Source organism: Neopsephotus bourkii, unplaced genomic scaffold (genome assembly GCF_033783945.1).
Source record: "Neopsephotus bourkii isolate Nb327-2 ecotype Australia unplaced genomic scaffold, CSIRO-AGI_Nbou_v1 NB_1433, whole genome shotgun sequence".
Taxonomy (NCBI): Eukaryota; Metazoa; Chordata; class Aves; order Psittaciformes; family Psittacidae; genus Neopsephotus; species Neopsephotus bourkii.
This window is the reverse complement of record NW_026901910.1, coordinates 2,237,776-2,259,254: the sequence shown is the minus strand read 5'-3', so window position 1 is coordinate 2,259,254 and position 21,479 is coordinate 2,237,776. Positions and strand designations below refer to the sequence as shown.

General features: G+C 53.8%; 2 protein-coding genes and 1 long non-coding RNA gene across 5 annotated transcripts in view; 2 read left to right on the top strand and 1 right to left on the bottom strand.

Moving 5' to 3' along the window:
- CDON (cell adhesion associated, oncogene regulated) overlaps nt 1-15,238 on the top strand; it is a 51,545-nt gene extending 36,307 nt beyond the window's left edge. For all 3 annotated transcript variants that reach the window (XM_061368436.1, XM_061368437.1, XM_061368438.1), the window contains exons 14-20: nt 2,364-2,486; nt 3,875-4,099; nt 5,513-5,787; nt 8,007-8,086; nt 12,087-12,343; nt 12,894-13,788; nt 14,623-15,238. In XM_061368436.1, coding sequence (XP_061224420.1) covers nt 2,364-2,486; nt 3,875-4,099; nt 5,513-5,787; nt 8,007-8,086; nt 12,087-12,343; nt 12,894-13,060 — 1,127 coding nt within the window. In that variant the 3' untranslated portion in view covers nt 13,061-13,788; nt 14,623-15,238. The remainder of the gene's footprint in view (nt 1-2,363; nt 2,487-3,874; nt 4,100-5,512; nt 5,788-8,006; nt 8,087-12,086; nt 12,344-12,893; nt 13,789-14,622) is intronic.
- LOC133220402 (uncharacterized) overlaps nt 1-21,263 on the top strand; it is a 158,598-nt gene extending 137,335 nt beyond the window's left edge. The window contains exon 3 of the long non-coding RNA XR_009727711.1: nt 21,152-21,263. This is a non-coding gene — a long non-coding RNA (uncharacterized LOC133220402). The remainder of the gene's footprint in view (nt 1-21,151) is intronic.
- On the bottom strand, nt 15,544-20,280 carry VSIG10L2 (V-set and immunoglobulin domain containing 10 like 2). Its single transcript, XM_061368439.1, has 12 exons — nt 19,989-20,280; nt 19,552-19,905; nt 18,812-19,096; nt 18,186-18,461; nt 17,775-18,056; nt 17,300-17,560; nt 16,918-17,214; nt 16,542-16,844; nt 16,220-16,342; nt 16,119-16,143; nt 15,941-16,038; nt 15,544-15,853 (listed from the first exon to the last, which is right to left on the bottom strand). Exons 1-12 carry the CDS (start codon nt 20,053-20,055, stop codon nt 15,774-15,776), a joined length of 2,451 nt encoding a protein of 816 aa, XP_061224423.1. The 5' UTR covers nt 20,056-20,280; the 3' UTR covers nt 15,544-15,773.
- Nucleotides 21,264-21,479: the final 216 nt, after the last annotated feature.

The following is a 21,479-nucleotide window of genomic DNA, read 5'->3' as shown; positions in this document are numbered from 1 at the left end:
GCTGCAAATCCTCAGTGCAGGTCTATTTAAACTGGTTTAGCTTCAAGCAGTTGAGTAGGGGAAAAGCAGCGTACATGAGATTTAACCCAGGGTAAGACTGTCCTAACAACTACCTGGCTCTTAAAATGATTTACTCCAGCACAAATTTCCTACTCTGGGTAGTAGCATTGTGTGTAATTGCCGTCCCCTTACCTTGCTTAATTGCTTACCCTGCTACCAACCTGCAACCAAGTTGCTTTTCACCTCCAGTGCTGTGGTAGCTGCAAGTACAGGTATGTTTGTGCTTCATTTTGCCTCTTAATCGGGTTATTTTTTCCCCCCTGGTGCACATGAGATCATCATTTTCCTGGAAGAACTTATTAGATAATGTCTCTGTTAGCCCAGAAATGGAAAACCCTGTTAAAAATACTTTCCTTCACGTCCTTATTGCCTGGGCTGAGTAAACTCAGTGATCTCATTCTGCCCCTGTGACGTTCATTATTTTCCCCCCTCATTTATTTCACTTACAAGAGGAATGAGCCTCGATTTTGACCATTTTCCCCTGCTAGACAATACCCCACATAGTCCTTTGATGCATGACATAACTTTCTTGCACACTATAAAGCCATTCAAGAGCCGGAGCCTCCGCTTTAAAGCAGCTCCTGCAGTCTGCACCTTCATCTGCAAATGTATTTGAGCCCGTGCTCCACAGAGCTTGTGTGTTTATAAATGTGCTGCACTGAGCAGTGAGTTGTTTAAGTGGGCTCCACTGTGCTGTGAAATGAGCTTGTTTCTGCTGGCTTTTTTCCTTTCTCCGAGAGCATGTGCCTGTATTGAACTCTTTGTGGCAGTCTGAAACCATTAGCAGCTGCCAGAGCCTGCAACAGAAACTCCGCCGTGGAAATATTTCAACTCATTTCGTTGCTCTGCTCCCCTAAATTAACTGTTCAGGAGGGGGGGAAAAAGAGCTCTTTTCAATTAAAGTGCGTTGGGAAGCATTTGATGTTGAAATATGTGGAGAAACACATGACTTCAGGTATTTTTGCCATAAATCACTCGTTCTTAATATTCCCCCCCCTCCTCCTTCCCCTGTTACCTTTGAATTAATCTGTCTGTTTTTTGACAGGGAATTTTATCTTGAAATGGCTGTGTGAGTTGTGGAAAAAAGTGTTGTGATGCCTGTATGAGCTAAGTGCTTGCCTCAGGCTTTCCTCACTGTTTCCTGTTAAGTCTTGTCTTTCGAGACATTCAAAACTCCGCACAAACCTTTTTTTCCCCCCCCTTTACAAACGCTGCTACAGGCAAAAGCATCTTACGCTTAAAGAAAAACCCAAGCAAAAAAGCTCGACTCAGAAGCCTCTTTAAGCAGAATCAGCCCCGTCCTGCACTGATGGCCTGAATTTGGAGGGTCCTGGATATTGAATTTTGAATGGAAATGCAGTCTGATGTCAGTTGTTTAAATGTTTTTCCTTGCTAATGGTGCACGGAGAGGACAGTTAAAGTGCCTGTCCTGATTCCAGCTCCGCTAATGGCTTCAAGCGGAAACCTAAAACCTGGTGCAGTAATTACCGAAAGGAATGCTTGGGGGTGGGGGCGACGGGAAAACCAAGAGGAACCTTGGGAAAAGGGGGGATTTAGGGAAAGGCCGGTTCCAGCTTCAGCCAGGGCTTGTCCATCTGCACTTGGGGAGCCTGGCACGGAGCTTGGACCCTTCTCAAACCCCCAGACTGAGTTGGGGTCCTCCCGGGCACCCTTTTTGCCTGTGGCTGGTGTCATAGAATCATGGAATGGTTTGGGTTGGAAGGATCATCCAAGCCACTGATAGTTCTTAATATTAAAGCCCTAAAGCCAGGTTAAGGGTTGGGCTTGTCAGCCTGCAGAGGAAAAGGATCCAGGGAGACCTTGGAGCAGCTCCAGTGCCTAAAGGGGCTGCAGGAAACCTGGAGAGGGGCTTTGGACAAGGGCCTGTAGGGACAGGCCAAGGGGAATGGCTTGAACCTGCCCGAGGGGAGACTGAGCTGAGCTCTTAGGCAGAAGCTCTTCCCTGTGAGGGTGCTGAGGCGCTGGCACAGGGTGCCCAGAGAAGCTGTGGCTGCCCCATCCCTGGCAGTGCTCAAGGGCAGGTTGGACACAGGGGCTTGGAGCAAGCTGCTCCAGTGGAAGGGGTCCCCGCCCGTGGCAGGGGTTGGAGCTGAAGAGCTTTAAGGTCCCTTCCAGCACAAACCATTCCATGGTTCTTATAGATAAGCCCATAAACTGTTAACAAAGACTTTTGTGCCAGCTGGAAAAGCTGTAGTGCCCCATTTTCCAGAGAAGGACACTGCCTTGTTCTGGCTCCTGCATGTGAACAAATGCAGTTGCTTTATTTTTCTCTCCCCGCCTAGGTACAAAGCAATGGCACTTGATAAATCACCTGCAGCCAGAAACATCCTACGACATCAAGATGCAGTGCTACAACGAGGGCGGCGAGAGCGAGTACAGCAACGTGATGATCTGCGAAACCAAAGGTGAGCACCCAGGTAGAGGCAGTGGCTGTCTGCAGCATGAGATAGCTGCTGTGCTCAGGGGGGGTTATTGCAGTGCAGAAGTCAGCTGCGAGGGAGACTGGAATGTTTTGGAGGATTGTTTTGTCTTCCGAGGCTGGGATTGTTTGGAGCATATGGAAACTGATACTCTGTGCTCCCAGGAGAGGCTCTTAGAGCTCTGCAGCTTTCCCTGGCCTCAGAGATAGTCTTGTTGTTCTGGGCTTTGGGTTTTTCCCTTCTGCTGTGCTGATAGCCTCTTCTTAGGAGACAACCATGCTCTTGAAGATGACAGAATTGATTTGTATGTCTGCTTTATGTCTTGGGGGCTCTGTGACACGTTGTATAAGTGCAGACCGCAGCAGTTGATGGCTCTGTTGGCTGCCTCCATCGCTAATCCTGCGTGCCTCTGGCACAGAGTGTGTACTGTTCTCTGGAAGTGTCAGATATGGCAGTCACATTTATTTTGCAAAGAATTCCTGTCTCCTTTAATCTCTAACCCCAAGTAAGGCTGTAAAGGGAAAATGCAGACAGTAAACTTCAAATGCAGGGCTATGAAAAAGTGTTTGAAAAAGGCACCAAAAAGCCCTCCAGGAGCGGAAGCATCGACACTGAGTGAAGTTTGCAGTGAAGCCTTTGAAAGGAGGGCTGGAGCTGCAGGGCTGAGGCTGTGTGCACAGTCTTCCTTCTGCAAGGAGCAGCACTTTCTCCCTTCATTTTAAAACCAGGAAGGTGAAATCTGTTGTTTTTTACTGAGTCTTCCTTAAAATGCATCTCCCGCAGGCTTGGCAGGGGGTGATCCAGCTTTGTCTGCATGGAGGTGCCTTTGACCAGCTTCACTCCCAAGCCAGGCACCTCTTTTTAGTTCAGTGTCAGTTGCAGTGAATCAGAGCTGCGATGTGCTGAGAATGAGCCTACATTTCATTCCTGGGTTAAACTCGGGTCTTGGGTTTGGTGCTTTTCTGCTCAGCTCTTGGTACCTTCCATAGGACAGGGTTGGAAATGGGGCTGGCAGGGCTCAGCTCAGATAAAAGCAGGTCTCCTGGCAGCAGTTAGGTGATAGAAATGCATGTTGTGGTTTTTCCTGACCTCAGAAGTGGAAAGATTTGCTCTCCTTCGAGCTGGGAGCAGCTCTAGCCCTGCGTAGGTCGAGGTGCTCATTAAAGTTCCGAGTGACCTCAATGCGAGCTGGATAACAACCGTATTCCAAAGCAAATAGTTATTACCCAATAGTAGTTGGCCTTCTCCTCACAGGTTTTAATATTGACTTGGAAGCTTGCTTTTGCAGCATTAGGATTCAAACTCTGCAGTAATGAATTTCATGATTAAAAACCACATTCAGTGAACGGACCTATGTCTCTTACTTCACCCAGTGAAACGCACCCCAGGAGCATCCGAATATCCCATGAAAGACCTGAGCACGCCACCAAATCCCCCTGACAGGGTTGGGAGTGGAGCAGGACCTTCCAACGGCCCTGTTCGAAGCAGTGACATGCTGTACTTGATCGTGGGCTGTGTCCTGGGGGTGATGGTGCTTATCCTCATCGTTTTCATTGCCATGTGCCTGTGGAAGAACCGCCAGCAGAATGCCATGCAGAGTGAGTGCTTCTTGCTTTCCTTTCATAAGGAACATATTATCAGTGTTAAATGGGTAACTTCCATGTTTTATGAATGGGAAGCATTTTCCTGTTAGAAGCCAACTGGCATTTCTTTAGAGACTTGTACTTTCTAGGTGTGCCTTAGGTGAAGATGTGGGGTTTAAGAGCAGCAGTGTCTCTCTTTCTTTGCCCTGCAGCATCACTGTACAGTTGTGCTGCAGCTTCACCCAGAGAGTGGTGTGTGAAATGCCTGGGCAAAGTTTCTTCAGACTGTCATAGAATCCCAGCCTGGTTTGGGTTGAAGGGACCTTAAAGCTCATCCAGTTCCACCCCCCTCCCAGGGGCAGGGACCCCTTCCACTGGAGCAGCTTGCTCCAAGCCCCTGTGTCCAACCTGGCCTTGAACACTGCCAGGGATGGGGCAGCCACAGCTTCTCTGGGCACCCTGTGCCAGCGCCTCAGCACCCTCACAGGGAAGAGCTTCTGCCTAAGAGCTCAGCTCAGTCTCCTCAGCAGGTTCAAGCCATTCCCCTTGGCCTGTCCCTACAGGCCCTTGTCCCAAGCCCCTCTCCAGGTTTCCTGCAGCCCCTTTACGCACTGGAGCTGCTCTAAGGCCTCCCCAGAGCCTTCTTTTCAATCAGCTTGTCCCCATAGCAGAGGTGCTCCAGTCCTTCAAGCACCTGCACGGGTCCCAGCTGATTGCAGTGGCAGAACTTGTGTTTAATCATAAAACGTGGTGTCTAAAACTCCAGATCTCTCCCTCTCTCCTGTATATCTGGAAAGAAAAAGAACTTGCAGCACTTGGAGGATGAGTCCCTTGTTACCTCTTAGTCCCTTGGCAGTAAAATGGAGCTCAATGTCCAGGTCTTTTGGAGAGGTGTTAATAAGGAAATCCTGTCTGTTGGCAAATGGAAGCCTGAAGCAGATGTGCTGGAGCTTTGTGAGGTGCTCAGTACCCTCTGAGCCATCCCGTGCTAGCACAACCTCTTCACCAGTCTTCTCTGTAGCGCATAACTCATCCCCACTCTGTCCACAGCCTGTGGTTAGTTTTACTCTCTGACCAAGAGAAGTGAAACAAAGCTGCTTGCACGATAAGGCAGTGTCTTCAGTGGGCCCAGAGGTATTTTCTGCAAGTCAAAAGGTACCAGAGACTCAGTTATACAGATCGGTCTTAGGATGCTCCTCATAGCAACTGACATCAGCCAAGTCCTTTCAGACCAGCATTCCTGGTCTGTTCTCCAGGATGTGGCTGTTTTCCATTTCCACATTTGGGTGCTAAGCACTTGGATATTAGAGCTAATTTGCAAAAGCTGTAGAAAGAGAAAATCAGTTTCTTTTGTTTCTTAGAAGCACTCGTCTAAGCTCTCATTTGGTTGGCAACCAACATGCTTTTGGTGATGATGTCTCCCTGCAGAGTATGACCCTCCTGGATATCTCTATCAAGGGGCAGATATCAACGGGCAGATGATTGAGTACACAACTTTACCTGGGACAAGCAGAGTCAGCGGCAGCATCCATGGAAACTTCATCAGCAATGGGGGCCTCAGCAATGGCTGCCCTCATGTCCACCATAAAGTTGCTAATGGAGTTAATGGGATCATGAATGGAGGAGCTGGACTGTACCCAGGGCATAGCAACTCCCTGTCCAGGACGCACATGGACTATGAGCATCCCCACCATCTCGTGAATGTAAGCTGTTACACCAGGTGGAAAGCTTGGCATTTACTCAGAGCTTGTAGGAGCAGGCTTAATTTGAGTGGGGGAAGTACTCATCCATTGATAACAGCCAGTTCCACTAAATGACTTATCCCAGAGGAAGCAACTGGGCTGATATTCCTGATACAAACATCATGGTTTTCATTTGAGAATATCAGATGACAGCAAGAATTCCACTTACTCTGGGAAATCTGCCTCTGCCCTCCTCCTAACAGCATGTAAGCTCTGAGAATGCCTCAGTCCTGGGTTGGGCTGAGATACTTTGCTTGTACATATGGTATTTCTCAAGCTTCAAGTTAAATAGATTTAATTAGAGCTGCTCATTCTGCAGCTTTATGGCTCACCCGTGCTTTTCCCCCACCTGTTTCAGATCTGTAACTCTCAGCCATGCTATTAATTATGGCAAAGCACGAAGGGAGCAGGAGGCTTCAGCAAATCGAATGCCCCATCCGTCTTGAAATGCCTTTAATTCCCCCCCTTTTCAGTCCCTTATTTGTGCCTGGGACAGGCTCAGTTTTGGAGTTTGAAATTCAAACTAAAATTCAAACCTAATTTAAGCCTCTGATCCAGCCCTTTGTATGCTGTGGAAAAATACTTCATTTGCTGAAATGCGTCCCGTTTCCAAGAGAGAATAATGATTTCATTATTGTCTATGGAAACAGATGGCTTGCATTCAAGCTTACTAAACTGACTCAAAACTGTGAACATTGCCCAGGAAAACTGAAAGAAAAAGTTCAAAAGTCTGAATAACCCATGCTGTTTCTGGAGGGGAAAAAAAATGGGGCTATTGTTTGTGTTAGTAATTGAACACAAGCACTTCATTTTATTGAACAACAAATTAGCACTTGCACAGTAGTTGCCACTTCAGTTAACTCCCGCTTCCAGTCCAGACCAGTTGGTTCTTCACCTGATCCTGCCTTTGCTCTGCTGGTGCAGCAAAAAGTGCTGCTGTATGGTTGATTCCAACACCAAACCGGAGCTTTTCGGACCTGTCCAAAAAGACTCCAGAAGTCCCCAATGCCCCAAGCCCTCAGGAAGGGAGGAAAGCTCTCCCGTGAGAACGCCCCGGGGCTTGCACTGGTGTTTTGTCCCTCCTATTCTGTGTTTTGTGGAGGGGAAGGAAGGAAACAGGCATGTGGTAACACAGGTCTCGGTGCCACGAGATGGGACACGCAACGTCTCGTTGACGACCGGGCTGAGTTTTTCTTTCCCCTCCTCCACGTTGTACAGAGTCGGAGTCATGCAATCTCTTCCCACGTAGAAGGACCCGGCCTGGCACACGGGGTGAGGCAGCACAGGAACAGGATGTTCTCATCCTCATTAGGACTCTCGTTATTGTTCCATTGATTGGGCTAAATGAGGAAGAGAGAAACGGGCCAGGATGGCAATCAAGGCTGATTAGGCATTTCCTCAGTGCTCCCTATTGCCCTCAGCGGCCCCAAACCTGAAGGAATAGCCCTGGTTTTGCAGGAATAGGGATTGTTAGGAGTTACCTTCCAATTGAAGCCTCCAAAGCCAGGTGAGCTCTCCCAGCCCAGCTCCTCTCCCAAAACACAGCCAGTATCCCGGCTCCGCAGCGTCCTTAACAATGAGGTATGTGTTAATCTGGGCATTTCGTCTCGCTTGTAATGGCCCCTTCAGCCAAAACCAACACCACAAAATCCCTCTCACCCCGAGTCATTGCTGGCGAAGGCATTACCCCATCTGTGCAAATATTCCATGTTTCAAGAAACTCCGTGTCGCGAAGGCAACTGATCTAATCGGAGTAATTGCAGGCAAGTGGGATGGGTTTGGGGTGTGACATCAGCCCTGCACATTTCATCCCCTGTCTCCCCAAATGAGCCGGGCTTGCTAACGAACAGCAAGTCGCTTTCATGTCTGTCATCAGTGGTAAAAATGAACGTATTTACAGTGGGTTGATTCAATCAAACCTGAGCGTATTAAGCTGAAAACAGACCAGGGAAATGACCACATACTTGTCCAAGCTGCAGTTATTTACTTTTCCCTGACACACACGCTGGCAAAACCCCTCCACTTGGCTTGCTACAATAGCTCAGTGTTGCTGTGCCACCTTACCAGCCCCACATCAGAAGATTGATAAGGTGATTAGGGTTTGGAACCCCAAGCTCGCTGGAGCTGAACTGCACACAGAGATTGATTTCTGGTTCTTCTTCCTGGCTCCCTCCCTGCAGGGCGGTGGGATGTACACAGCAGTGCCGCAGGCCGACCCCTCCGAGTGCATCAGCTGCAGGAACTGTCGGAACAACAACAGGTAATGTAAAACTGCCCCAAAAGCAGGGCTTGCACAGACAGAAGTCCTTGTGTTAAAGCCAGGGCAAAGAGCTCCAGGCCTGGCTAAGGGCATGGAGGAGCTCAGTGTCACCGTGTCGCTTGGAGAGCAGCTGGTGACTGTGGGATGGACTAAAGCAAGTTATTAAACCCGCAGAGCTCATTTTGCTGGCTGGGATGCAAGGCAGGTTGGGCTTAGACCCTATTTCCTGTGTTTTCTTCAGTTTTGAGATAACAAAATCATTCCATATGGAGTTTGTCAGACAGGATTTAACTGTGCTTTGGTATTTTACGTTTCCTGCCGTTCTCTTCAATGCCAACCAACAAAACAGAGTTGCAGCTTCGCTTTCACAAGGCTCCTCTTGGTTAAACGTGGGATCTGAGGTCCTTTCTGCCTTGAGGAGCAGTTTGTCTGGGTGGGATACACTTCTTGCGTGAGGAAAAACGGATTCTTGTAGAGAATAAAGGAAAATCCCATTGTACGTTGAGGCTGGAGCCTGGGTTTTTATTGGGTTTTTCACTCTTGAAAGTTTTACAGAATACCCTTCCAGGCTTCTGGCTAAACCTCTGGTTCTCTTAATGGCTAAAAATAGGCCTGAAATCAGATGTGCTGGGCTGCTCTGTCTGCTAAAGCATGGCTTGTTTTTCAATCCTACTTGGAATTCTCTGTCTCGCTCAAGTCATCAGCTGCCTCTAGGTGTCCATAGGGAGAAGCTGACTTGAAGCTGTTGCTGAAGGCAGAAACCACGGTTGCTTTATTTTTATGGGTCTCTTTCAAACAGAACTTACAATAGGCTTTAAATTCTTCCTCCTTCCATAAGTATAGGGGTGATGGTGACACGGAGACGGGCTGATACTTGCAGGTAGAGCTGGGCAAAGCAAGCTGCTATTCCTTTACAAGCCAGCTGTTTTCAAGGCAGGCTGTGGAGCAGAAGACAGCAAGATACATCATGGCCACCATTTGGAACACGCCATGTGTGTTAAGAGCTTACTTTCCACTCTGAAACCTATTTAAACCTTTAATTGCCCTTTCTTTGCCTTCAGAAAGCAGGGATTGTGCTTTCCATCCCCTGCAAACCACACTGCTCCTCCCAGGCGGGTCATCAGCAGGGGCTGCACTTTGAATTTTCACATCCCTGTTCTATATTTGACTGCTGGAGAGGGAAACGAGTTGTCCTTTACAGCTGTCTTGCCCCAGAGGGGACCATTAACCTCCCTTCGGCAGCCGGGACCGCTCTGTTCCCTTCCCTGTGCTGGGGGAATGGAAGGAGGACATGGGAGAGGGGAGCAGGGAGGACCAGAAACGTGCCTCAGCATTACACCAGGGAGCGGGATGCACGGCCAGGAGGAGGAGGAGAAAGGCCTAATGGGTTAGTGCAGTCAAGTCAGTCAGTGGGAATTTGGGGCTGGAATCTTTCCCCTGTCTTTGTTCAGGTAAGGGCTGTCCCCTCTATCCAGCTCCCGTGCAGAGAAGACTTGTGCCCTTCCCACATGGGAATTATTGCCCCTTTTTCCCTAAATCCAAGCAATTCCCTCTGCAGAACAGTAGTGTGGTAGCAGAGGAAGGCAGGTCTGTGTGAGAACAGCCCTGGGAGGGTGAAAGTCACCAGTCTGTGAGCATTTTGGGTTGGACATTCCGCCTTGGTGCTGCTCCTTCCTCAATGAGCCTGTTTCCACGGGAGCCGTGCCTGGTTTGGGTTGAATTTAGCAGGCGTTTGAATTGTGACCACGTGCAAATGAATCCTGAAGGCTTGGAGTATTTGATACCTGCCTGTTTCCAGCAGCAGCCATCTCCCAGCAGCAGGTTTTATTATTGCAGTGGTGAAATCCCTCAGTCTTCGCTTTGAATTAGCACTTTCTGCTCTTGTAACTGCTTGGTGGAGGTTTGCCAGGGGTAGAAGTTGCTGAAACGTGGATACCTGCTTTGATGTTGTGGACAAAGCTGGTGAGAAGGGGTGGCAGTGTGGTTTGCACTTGTTGCATTGGGATTGAGAACTGATTCTTTCATTTCTCTGGCTCTTCTGTGCTCACACTTCCTGGATACCTGATGGCTGCAGAGGAGTTTGTGCTTTTGCAGGTGCCTCCGTGCACATTTGCTGTTATTTGAGCAGAGAGCTGAAACGCACATTGCAAATATAGCAGAATCAGCCTGGTTTAAACCCAAAGTACTCTGGGGTGGGGGTTTAAGCTCTACTTTGGTGAGATTTCAGCACTGAGAATTGATAGAAAGCGTGTTTTCTGCAGCAGGGGGTTTTATCACTGCTCATGTGTGCTCTGCTCTGCATATAGCGATGGCTGGTTTCCATCCAGATGTGGTTCTTGCAGCTTAAAGAGCCAAACTCTTAACATCATTCCAGCCTGGGCAGTCATACGAAGAGCTGCCCCAACCTCTGTGTCTTTAAAAAGAAACCCCCATAAACACACAAACCCAAACACTTCAAACGGGGTTTTTTTCCCTTTAAATAATAAGTGAGCGCAGTCGAAACCTCTGCGGAAAGAAATGCAAACTAATAAATGGATTTGTTTGAAGACCAGATGTGTTTCATGTGGATTCTGCAGTGGCTTCTGTGGTATTTTGGTACTTGGAATAATGATTTTGGAGGGGGATTTGGGATTGGAAGGACAAAATAGGAGAGTGAAGGTTCAAAACGAAGCTTTGGTGCTGCAGCATTTGGGAGGGAAGCAGCTCCCCCTTGTCCCGTGTTTTGGCTTTGCCTCTACCAAAGGGGAAACTCACTCCAGTTGCTCCTCTAGGGATTTGGTTTGTGGATGTTTTGTTGCTCTTTCGGCTCTGGAGATACTGGTCATGGTTTTCAGGTGAAAGGATAAACTGAGGCTTGTAGGACAGTCCCTCAAGCGTGATGGTTTTATGGATTGGCGTGGCTCCAATGGGATAAAAGTGGTTTCTGGAGCTGGGGCAGGGCCTTACTGTGATTGCCAAGTTTAATATCTCCTGGTTTAAAATCCATCTGAGCTCAGTGCTTGGTGCTGGGTTGTATCCATGGCAGCATATCAAACACTTGAATCCCATTCGGCCTTTGCAGGAGCGTTTTGGAGGAGCAGTGAGTTTGAGCACTCTCCCTCTGCCTTTATCCATGAATCCATCTCTGTTCTGCAGAGCATTCTGGGGGTGGATTCCCAAAGCTCATGGTCAAATGAACCTTTTGCTTCTGTGATGATGATGGGTTAGTATAAAAGCACACTGATGTGTGATTCAGGGGGTCTCCCTCGTGTGGGAATTGCTGATACAAATGTTTGCTGAGGCCACATTGCTCCCGAGGCTCCGAACACTGGAGGCAGAGGAGAACCCTGCTTGGTGCAGTGGGAGGTGTGTATCTCGAGGTCCACCTCCTTTTTGTTTAAATGTTAAATAGTTTGGCTCTAACAGTTGATTTAACAGTTCAACTCCATTTTCAGTTTATGCACCTATTACAGGGCCAAAATCTCAGTTACACACTGGTGTGTGTGTGTTGTATTTATAATACCACATCTATTTTTCTAATGTGCATTCACTCTGATAACACTTGGTATTTATTTTCCAAGGTACTTCAGTTTGCTGGTTGGGTTTCAACCTGAGCTCTTTTTCTTGGCAGTGAAACCCTGTTTTATGGGGCTGCCTAAAGGGGCTGCAGGAAACCTGGAGAGGGGCTTGGGACAAGGGCCTGTAGGGACAGGCCAAGGGGAATGGCTTGAACCTGCCCGAGGGGAGACTGAGATGAGCTCTTAGGCAGAAGCTCTTCCCTGTGAGGGTGCTGAGGCGCTGGCACAGGGTGCCCAGAGAAGCTGTGGCTGCCCCATCCCTGGCAGTGTTCAAGGCCAGGCTGGACACAGGGGCTTGGAGCAAGCTGCTCCAGTGGAAGGGGTCCCTGCCCATAGCAGGGGTTGGAGCTGGATGAGCTTTAAGGTCCCTTCAACCCAAACCATTATGATTCTATTCAAGCAGCAGCACCGGTAACCCTGGTTTTCTTCTGCCCCATCTGCAGGTGCTTCACCAAAGCCAACGGCACTTTCAGCAGCAGTGCGCTCCCCGTCATGCCCATCGTAGCACCTTACCAGCAGGACGGTTTGGAGATGAAACCTCTCAATCACCACGTCATGGTGGCCATGTGCTTGGCCTCCACCCTCCCCGAGTGCAGTGCCCGGCTGGAGGAGGACAGCAAGGAGAGAGCAGAGCAACTCTCCCCTCAGCATCCCTGCTGCAGAGACAGCAGCAGCCACCTCTCCGTGGATTGCACGGATGGTAAGGCATTCCCAGGGGGATAGCACCAGGCTTTGAAGTGGGAATATGCTGTAGGACAGCCATAGGGAGTGTAATTTAGTGCAGAGGAGTTGGTAATTAAGCTCTTTTGCAGAAAGATTAAGTGTTCCACCTTACCCGTCACAGAAAATGGGAGCGGTGATGCTCAGGTGCCTGTGGCTGGGGTTGATGCATGTAAATGGAACTGACATGCTCTGGATAATGAGGCTGTGACTGATTGATGGGAGGATTGAGATGAGCTCTTAGGCAGAAGCTCTTCCCTGTGAGGGTGCTGAGGCGCTGGCACAGGGTGCCCAGAGAAGCTGTGGCTGCCCCATCACTGGCAGTGCTCAAGGCCAGGTTGGACACGGGCTTGGAGCAAGCTGCTCCAGTGGAAGGTGTCCCTCCCCACGGCAGGGGGTTGGAACTGGATGAGCTTTAAGGTCCCTTCCAACCCAAACCATTCCATGATTTTATAATGGAGTTTTCCCCAGTGAGCAGCCATCTGTGAGAGCCCAGAGCCACCCCGACCCACCCTCCTCTTGCTTTGCAGGTGACAACTGCGTGCATTCGGAAACATCGAACCACGTTCTGAGCTGGAGTCCCCTTATCCTGCAGCCTCTTTCTAAGGACTGTAAGGAAAAACCAGGATGGAGTTCATCTGGGGTCACCTTAAACAGTTCTGGGGACCTCCGGCAGCTCCAGCTGCAGGAAACCTGAGGAAGTGACCACCGCTGTCCCCATTAAGGCCAGGAACTGCAGAGCAGCGTCGCTGAAAGGGAGTGATGGGGGATGTGAATGATAACAGAGAGAGTCACTATTTATTTTTTGTAGTAGTGCCATATGAATGTATCTTGGTTTTACAAAATGGGTGCCTTTTTATCTTATTTATGCCTTGAAATCCCTGTTTTCAGGGGGATTTTTGACACTAGCCTGGGTCTGTGTATAAAGAAAGGAATTGTAATAATATAAAGAGCAACGATGGGAAATCCAGAGTGTGGCTTCCAGGGGGTGTTCCCAGCATGAGAAGTGATCACAAGGAGGCTGACACAGGGATTTAGCCAAGTGGGTCTAAGGCTTCCTCCCTGTACTCAAACCTTCCTTTCCATGAACTCCTCATGTGCTCCTTTGGGAAGAATCCAGTGGATCAGGAAGAAGAGCAATAGGAAAAGTGACCCTTGGCTGCGTCCGTGGAGGCAGAGCTCACTCTGGTGACTGCTTGTGCCTTTAGGAGCTTGGGAACCCTGCTGTTTGCAGGGGTGCGGATGAAACCCAGCCCGTCTCACCTTCCCGCTTGCAGAAGACAAAATCCAGCTCGGCTGCACCTTTAACTCCTTGGATTGAGGGAACAGCGACGGCTCGAACAGGCTCTGCCATGAACGGAGTCGTGTCGGAGCAGCTCCCACCGCGCTGCAGGAGCCCTGCCCGCCCCTCGGATCCAGCATGAGGTAGGTGTTGACACGTTAACTGCAGGGCTTGGGCTGGGTTCTCTTTCCCTTCCCAAATGGAATCAGGGTAAATAAACCAAAGCACAGGGCCCTGGGATGAGGGGCATAAATCACGGTTACAGCCGCCCCGAGGCGACACGTGCAGCCGCCTGTTCCCCACGAGGATTCCCAGCCCGGGCTGGGAAGGGAGGAAGTGATGCTGGGCTGGCTGGAGCTGCAGAGCCCTCAGGGAGCCGAGGTACAGGTGCAGAGAGTGGGGTTTGAGGAGCAGTTCCTGCTCCAGGAGGACACTTCCCCAGTCTCTCTGTGGGATGGTGGGAGTGTTGAGCTGGGGGTTCTTTTCCTGTTGCTGTTTAATGGGGTAATATGGAATGTGTTGGCACTGGAGCTGGCGCAGGGCCTGGAGCATAAGTGTGATGGGGAACGGCTGAGGGACCTGGGGGGTTCAGTGTGGAGAAGGCTCAGGGGGGACCTGATCGCTCCCTACAACTGCCTGACAGGAGGATGGAGCCAGGTCTGCTCCCAAGGAACAAGGGATGGGATAAGAGGAAACGGCCTCAAGCTGCACCAGGGCAGGTTTAGATGGAGCTGAGGAACAATTCCTGCCCCAGAGGGTGCTCAGGCATTGGAACAGGCTGCCCAGGGCAGGGCTGCAGTCACTGTCCCTGGAGGCGTTTAGAGGATGTGGAGATGTGGATGTGGAGCACTCAGGGACATGCTTTAGTGGTGGCCTTGGCAGAGCTGGGTTAATGTTGGACTTGATCTTGAACGTCGTTCCCAACCTAAACAGTTCCATGATTCTATTTATAAGTGTATTAATCTTCTTGCCTTTAGGGTTGTGCATCCATCCTGATTCCTGCAGGGATGTGGTCCTGTGCCAGCATCCTCAACCTCACACCACAAACCCACAGCCTTTGACTGCCACCTACGCCGGAGCCACCGCAAATCCCTGCTTCTCCCACCTCGTTCATCATCTCCTCTCCTCATCCCAGCCTTCTCCATGTGCTCCTCGCTGGATTTCTCCCTTCACAAGGTCCTGCTGTGAGGCTTTTCCCTGGCTCCCGACAGAGACTGGCAGGCAAATGGTTGGGATTTAACTCAGGCCACTTTGTTGTACCCCAAACAGTGAGATTTAACCACGTTTAAACGACCTCTCTTCAGTCAGACCCTGCACGTGCTCCCCTTTATCACGGTTACGTCGCATAAAGACACTATATTTTCCCAAGAAGCTGTAATTTGAACTGGAAATGGGATGTGTTTTGGAATGATGTCGGGTTTGCAGGAGTTTGGGGTAGGATTTTAAGGGTTTTGGGGTGGTTTGGTAAAGGAAGTGGTGCTGCTTTATGGCCAGAGTGGGGATCGATACCCCACAGGCACTGAAGTGAGGTTGGTTCCCATCACTTGATGCTTCCCAGTGGGTTATTAACCAAATACAGGAGAAATGGCTGGAGATGCTCTGGTTCCTCACACACACCACAGGATGAGGGGCAAGGAAAGCTGGGCACCACTCAACTCTTTCCTTGGACCCTGCACCATCACTCGCCATCACTCTGTGGTTTGGCCTGAAAAGGGGGAATTCGGGATGAAACAAGGACCCTTCCCCACCCCACCAAAGCTTTGTGGGTGTCTTTGCACCCCATGAATTTATCCTGGTCCCAAAGCAGCACTTACCAACACAAGCCCTTGGGGTTTTTCCTCTGCAATGGGTAAGAAAGGGTTTATTTTAGCTCCAGAAGGATGGAGGCTGAGTGGAGGGGCTTGTGCCCACTTCTGCTTCCAATCCCACTGCATCCAGGGAACCATCATCCATGTCCCCGAGCACCTTTTAAATGCTCTAAAGCAGCAAAGCCCCTTTGCCAACCCCCCCGAATGTTCTGTGCAGGGTTGTTTTTCCAGCTGCTGGGGTTTGACTTCAGCAGTGTCACAGGAGCTGATGCTTGGGACACGTGTCCACCCTTCCCGGGATGGAAGAGGGCAGGGAATGCTCATGGAGTCGTGGTGACGGTGACGTTAACCGGGGGATCATCGCTGCCATCCGCTGGTGTTGAGACTGGATCTGGAGGTGCTGGGAGAGCCCCCAGTGCCACCAGGTGGGTGCTGGGTCACCAGAGTAGGTGGCTCAGCCTTTGGCTCACCCCATGGGTGCTGTTACCTGCTGCTGCACCCGGGTCTGCCGGTGCTGCTCCATCCTCCATGGCTGTTTCAGCATCCTCGGGTGTGCCTGCAGGCTCCTGGTCACCGGGCCCAGCCCTGGAGCAGGGGACAAGCAAGGGTCTCGTGGCACTGGGTGCAGGAGCAATGGGGCAGCCCCATGGGGTTTGGGTACTCACGTGCGGAAGAGCAGGTTGTGCAGCCCTGGGGATAGACAGACAGACAGACATGAGGTGTGTGCGCCATGGTCCCCATGGTCCCCCCAGCACCCAGCACTCACATGGGAGGGTGTCCCGGTGGCGGGCGATGCAGTGCACGGCCAGGAGTGATGCTGCAGTGGCCACCAGCATCGCCACCACCGCCGCCCCTGTCACCGCTGGGTAGGCCTCAAAGGGAGGCTCGGCTGGAAGAGAGCACAGGGATAGGGGGGGAGTGTAGCAGGAGCAGCCCGGGAAGGCCGAGGGATGCGGTCGCCTGAGCCTGTTCACTCTGAAACCTACTGCCGGCCGCTTGCGCTTTGCTCCTCAGCTCCACCAGGCTGCAACCATCGCCCATCTCCAACCCTGCTCTGCCCCACGGAGCAGCGCCCCAGCCCCCTTCACCTGGCGTCTGCACCTCGGAGGGGTGCCCGGCCGTGCGGTGGTTGACGGCCAGGATGCGGAAGGCATAGACCACAGCCGGGTCCAGCCCCCCAAGGCGCCGGTCGCGCGAGTGGGGCTCGATGTCACCGGCGGCCGTTTCCCAGGGCCCGGCCGCCCGCCGGGGGGGTCTCTTGGTTTGACGCCGCTGCACCACGAAGCCGGTGAGGTTCCCGGTGCCCTGTGTCCGCCACTCCAGCCGCACCTCGGTGCGCGCCCGCGTGTACCGCAGCCTGCTGATGGTGACGTTGGGGGGGGCCGGGTACCCTGCGGGGACGCAGCACCCCTTAGAACAGGGTTGACCCCTCGCAAAACCCATCCACCGTGTCCCAGGGCTCACGTTCCACACGGAGGTGCACAGGGAGGCTGGCAGTGCCCACGGCGTTGGCTGCGGCGCAGCGGTAGATCCCACTGTCCCCCGGCCACTCCACATCGTGGATGGTGAGGTTGAGCCACGCTTCTCCCCGCTCCAAGTGGTACTTGGCCAACCCCGCTGTCACCTCCTGCTCCTTCGGGTCATACCAAGCCATGCTGGCACCCAGGTTGGTGCCGGTGCCGCCTTGCCGGCATGCCAGCCGTGCCGCACCGCCCTCCAGCACCACCACCTCGCTCCTCGCCACCTCCAGCTTGGGGACCTCTGTTCGGTGACAAGACAGGATGGCACCAGCAGGGATGTGGCACCCATCTGCTGACAGGGGGACCGGGGATGGCTCTTGGCTTACCCAGGCGCAGGCGGCACTCGGTGCCAGTGGCCTGTAGCGGGTGCGTGGCCATGCAGGTGTAATCCTGCCCCCCCAAGCTGCTGCCGGTGCTCAGCACCACAACGGTGGTGGAGGGTGCTGGGTCCCCCAGCGCCTGGCCCGCACCATCCCACCAGCGCAGGGTGACGGGGGGTGTCCCCCCCTCCCACTGGCACCGCAGCATCACAAACTCATCCCCCTTGGTGGCTGCTGCCGTGCAGGAGGGGCCACCAGCCGGGATCCCTGCAAGAGGAAGGGGTGTTGGGATGGGGCTGTGATCTGGGGCCCTCAAAAGAGACCCCCCCACAAAGCACAGGAGGGCTCTGGGCTGTGGGACCCCCATTGTGGAGCAGGAGGTCGTAGAATGGCCTTGGGGTGGCACATCCCATCATCGCAGGGCTCACCATGGCTTTGTGATGCCGGGGAGGGGACAGGAAGGGTCTGTGGGGACACTCACACAAGGTGGTCCCGCAGGCAGCCCCTTGTGGCAGCGCAGGGTGCGAGGCCAGGCAGGAGAAGGCGCTGCCGTTCCTGGTGGCCGACCCCGGCTGGATGCTGGTGGCCATGGAAAAACTGCTCCCCATCACCCCCTGCTCTTCTTCCTCCTCCTCCTCCTCCTCGGGGCCCACCCAGCGCAGCCGTGCCGGGGGGAACCCCCCCAGCCAGCGGCACCGCAGCGCCACGTCCTGCACGTCCCCGGTGGCCAGTGCAGAGCAGCTTGGGCTCCCAGCAGGTGGATCTGCAGGAGACCACCGGTGCTGGGGGCAGGACACATCATAGCCCCCCCCAGCCCCAAATCACCCCTTGCACCCACATCCTCACCGGGGAAGCCGCGTTGGTCCTTCTCACCCCTCTGGGGGTTACTTACAGTAGACAGTGAGGACGATGGTGGCTTGGGTGCGGGTTTGGAGATGGGTGTTCTCAGCCAGGCAGGTGTAGGTGCCGGCCTGGGTGCGGGTGATGGCAGCGAGGACGTAGGTCTGGCCAATGTGGACCTGGGAGCCGTTGTGGAGCCAGACGTAGCGGCTGGGTGGGTTGGATGGAGCCAGGCAGCTCAGTACCACGTCCTCACGCTCGCCTGCGGAGAAGCCGCCCTGCTCCGGGCTGAAGGGCTCCACGCTGATGGCCGGCTCGTCGGGGCCATCTGCGGGGACATGGGTGCTTGAGCAGGGTCACAGCCCACCCCAGGACATCAATGGGACATCCTGAGAGAGGGTGAGCACACTGGGGTGTGTGGTGGCCATGGGGCACTATGCGGGAATAGGACACTGTGCTGGTGTGGTGGCCATGGGGGTACCATGGTAGCAAGGTACATAGTGGCCATGGGCACATCTCAGTGGTGGGGTGGCCATGGATGCATCATGGTGGCAGCAAGCTTGTTGGCCATGTCTGTATCGCAGTGGCCACAGAGGCATCCTAATGGCAGGGTGCTTATGGCCGTGGACATGCCATGGGTGCACCATGGTCATGCCCGTGCCATGCTGCATCACTCACAGACGATGTCCAGGTAGACAGGCTCGCTGGTGCGGTTGTTGACCTCGTTGCGCGCGGTGCAGATGTACCACCCGGCATGGCTGCGGTTGGCGGGTGCCAGGCTCAGCTCTGCCCCGGAGCCCCCCAGCCCCACTGGGGACACAGGGGGCCCCCCCCGTGGCTGCCGGTGCTGCCAGGAGAAGCTGAGCGGCTCCGTCCCCTCACGCACGGCGCACGTCAGGGTCACTGGAGTACCCTCTGGCGCCGCTGCTGCCGTCGGCCGTACAAAGGGCTTGGACACGGGCACTGTGGGCACCGAGCAGTGAGCGGCCCCCCTGCACCCCCACATCCCCCTTGTCCCACCCAGAGGTGAGCCTCCCAGATGGTGAATTGGCTGGTGAGGTGCGGTAGTGGCTACTGGGGTGGCTGGTGACAGCATCCATGGGCTACTGAGATGTGCTGGGAATAGGCATGGCCGGGTGTCCATGTGTGCTCTAATGAGGGCAGTTATGGGTTGGACCAATGATGGGTTGGCCAGGGCAAGGAGATGGGGATGGCTAGTAGGGGGCTACATTGGCTAGTTGGGTATTTGGTTGGCTAGTGGGGTGCTGTGCTGGCTAGTGGGACTCTATATTGGCTAGTGGGGCTCTATGCTGGCAGTGGCAGACCCCACTAGCCCATGTTCTCCATCACCCCAAGCACCGTGCTTGTGCTCCATCACCCCAGCCATGCCCCGCGGCGCCCGCAGCCCCGTGCCTTACCCAGGACACGCAGCAGGACGGCGCCGTACCCCACGCGGAGCCGGCCGTGCTCCGGGAACAGTGCCTGGCACAGGAAGCGGCCACGGGCTCCCGCTCGCAGCTCCCGCACCTCCAGGCTCCCATTGCGCAGCGACACCCGGCCCAGTGCGCCCGTGCCAGGGGCCAGCACCACGTCCCGGCCCGAGCCCACAGCCACGGCCCGCGGCGGCCCCGTGCCCCCCGCCACGAAGCTCCAGAAGACCACGGCCGGTGGAGCCCGTGCTGGGGGCCCGCAGCTCAGCTCCACCGCCCGGCCCCGCACCCCCGTCACCATCTGCTCCTCGTAGGCCGCCTCGCCCGCAGACAGCGGCTGCCCTGGGATGCACTCATCAGAGTCAGCCTGGCTCTGCCCCGCATGGATCTGGGGGGGGATTGGAGGGGGTCTTTTGGCTACTCACCCCCCACCAGTGCCGGCAGCAGGCACAGGATCCAGGGGCCCGTCCATGGTGCATGGCGGCGCTCCATGGCGCCATGTCCGATGCCGAAGCAGGGCTGCGCTCTCCGCTCCGACCTCCTCTCCTATTACTCGGGGGTAATTAGGCCCAGCCCTGATTAACTGTTAATTATTGATACCCAGCCTGGGCACGGGCAGGGGGGAACCCACCGCTGCAATCTCAGGCTGAGAACAGGAGCGCTCGCTGCAGGAATGGCAGCAAAGCCCCTTTCCCCTGCAGGGAAAACTTATCCCTACCCCATCTCCCTAATGTGTTATTGGATAAAGGAGAAGGAAACCCGCTTTTCCCCCCTTCTTGATCAAAACCACAGGGTTTGGAGCCGGGGAAGCCGGCGCCAGGCAGTGAGCATGGTTTGATATTACATCTCCTGCCGTCCAGCTCGCCCCGGCCCATCAAACATTCATCGCTGTAACGCAATGCTGGAGGGCTGGAGCATCCCACGGGAGGATTTTGGGGGACACAGGAGCCCGCTATGCCCCACCCCTAACGTTGGTATCCATATATATATTCTGGTGGTGGTGTGGGATGAGGCCTGGGAATTAGATTTAACGGGGACGGTGGCGGCAGATTCCTGCTGCCATCTAGGGGCAGTGATGGGCTTTAAGGAACTTCTTGTGGGCTGGTTCACAGAACCATCAAATCGTTCAGGATGGAACCAGCCCCAGCTGAGCCCTGGAGAACACCAGAAGTGACTGGCCACCAACTGAAATTAACTCCGTTCATCACCACGCTTTGGGCCCGGCCATCCAGCAAAGAGAATCATGGAATGGTTTGTGTTGGAAGGGACCCTAAAGCTCACCCAGCTCCAACCCCTGCCACGGGCAGGGACCCCTTCCACTGGAGCAGCTTGCTCCAAGCCCCTGTGTCCAACCTGCCCTTGAGCACTGCCAGGGATGGGGCAGCCACAGCTTCTCTGGGCACCCTGTGCCAGCGCCTCAGCACCCTCACAGGGAAGAGCTTCTGCCTAAGAGCTCAGCTCAGTCTCCCCTCGGGCAGGTTCAAGCCATTCCCCTTGGCCTGTCCCTACAGGCCCTTGTCCCAAGCCCCTCTCCAGGTTTCCTGCAGCCCCTTTAGGCACTGGAGCTGCTCTAAGGTCTCCCCTTCAGGAGCCTTCTCTTCTCCAGGCTGCCCCAGCCCAGCTCTCTCAGCCTGGCTCCAGAGCAGAGCTGCTCCAGCCCTTGCAGCATCTCCATGGCCTCCTCTGGCCTTGCTCCAACAGCTCCACGTCCCTCTTGTGCTGCTGCCCCAGAGCTGGATCAGGACTTCTCCCCAGAGCGCAGCAGAGGGGCAGGATCCCCTCCGTGAGCTGCTTCTCACACTCTGGGGGTGCAGCCCAGCATCTGTGGGGTTCTGGGCTCAAGCACACGCTGAAGCTGGGTCATGGGCAGCTTCTCCTCACTCAACACCCCAAGTCCTTCTCCTCAGGCTGCTCAA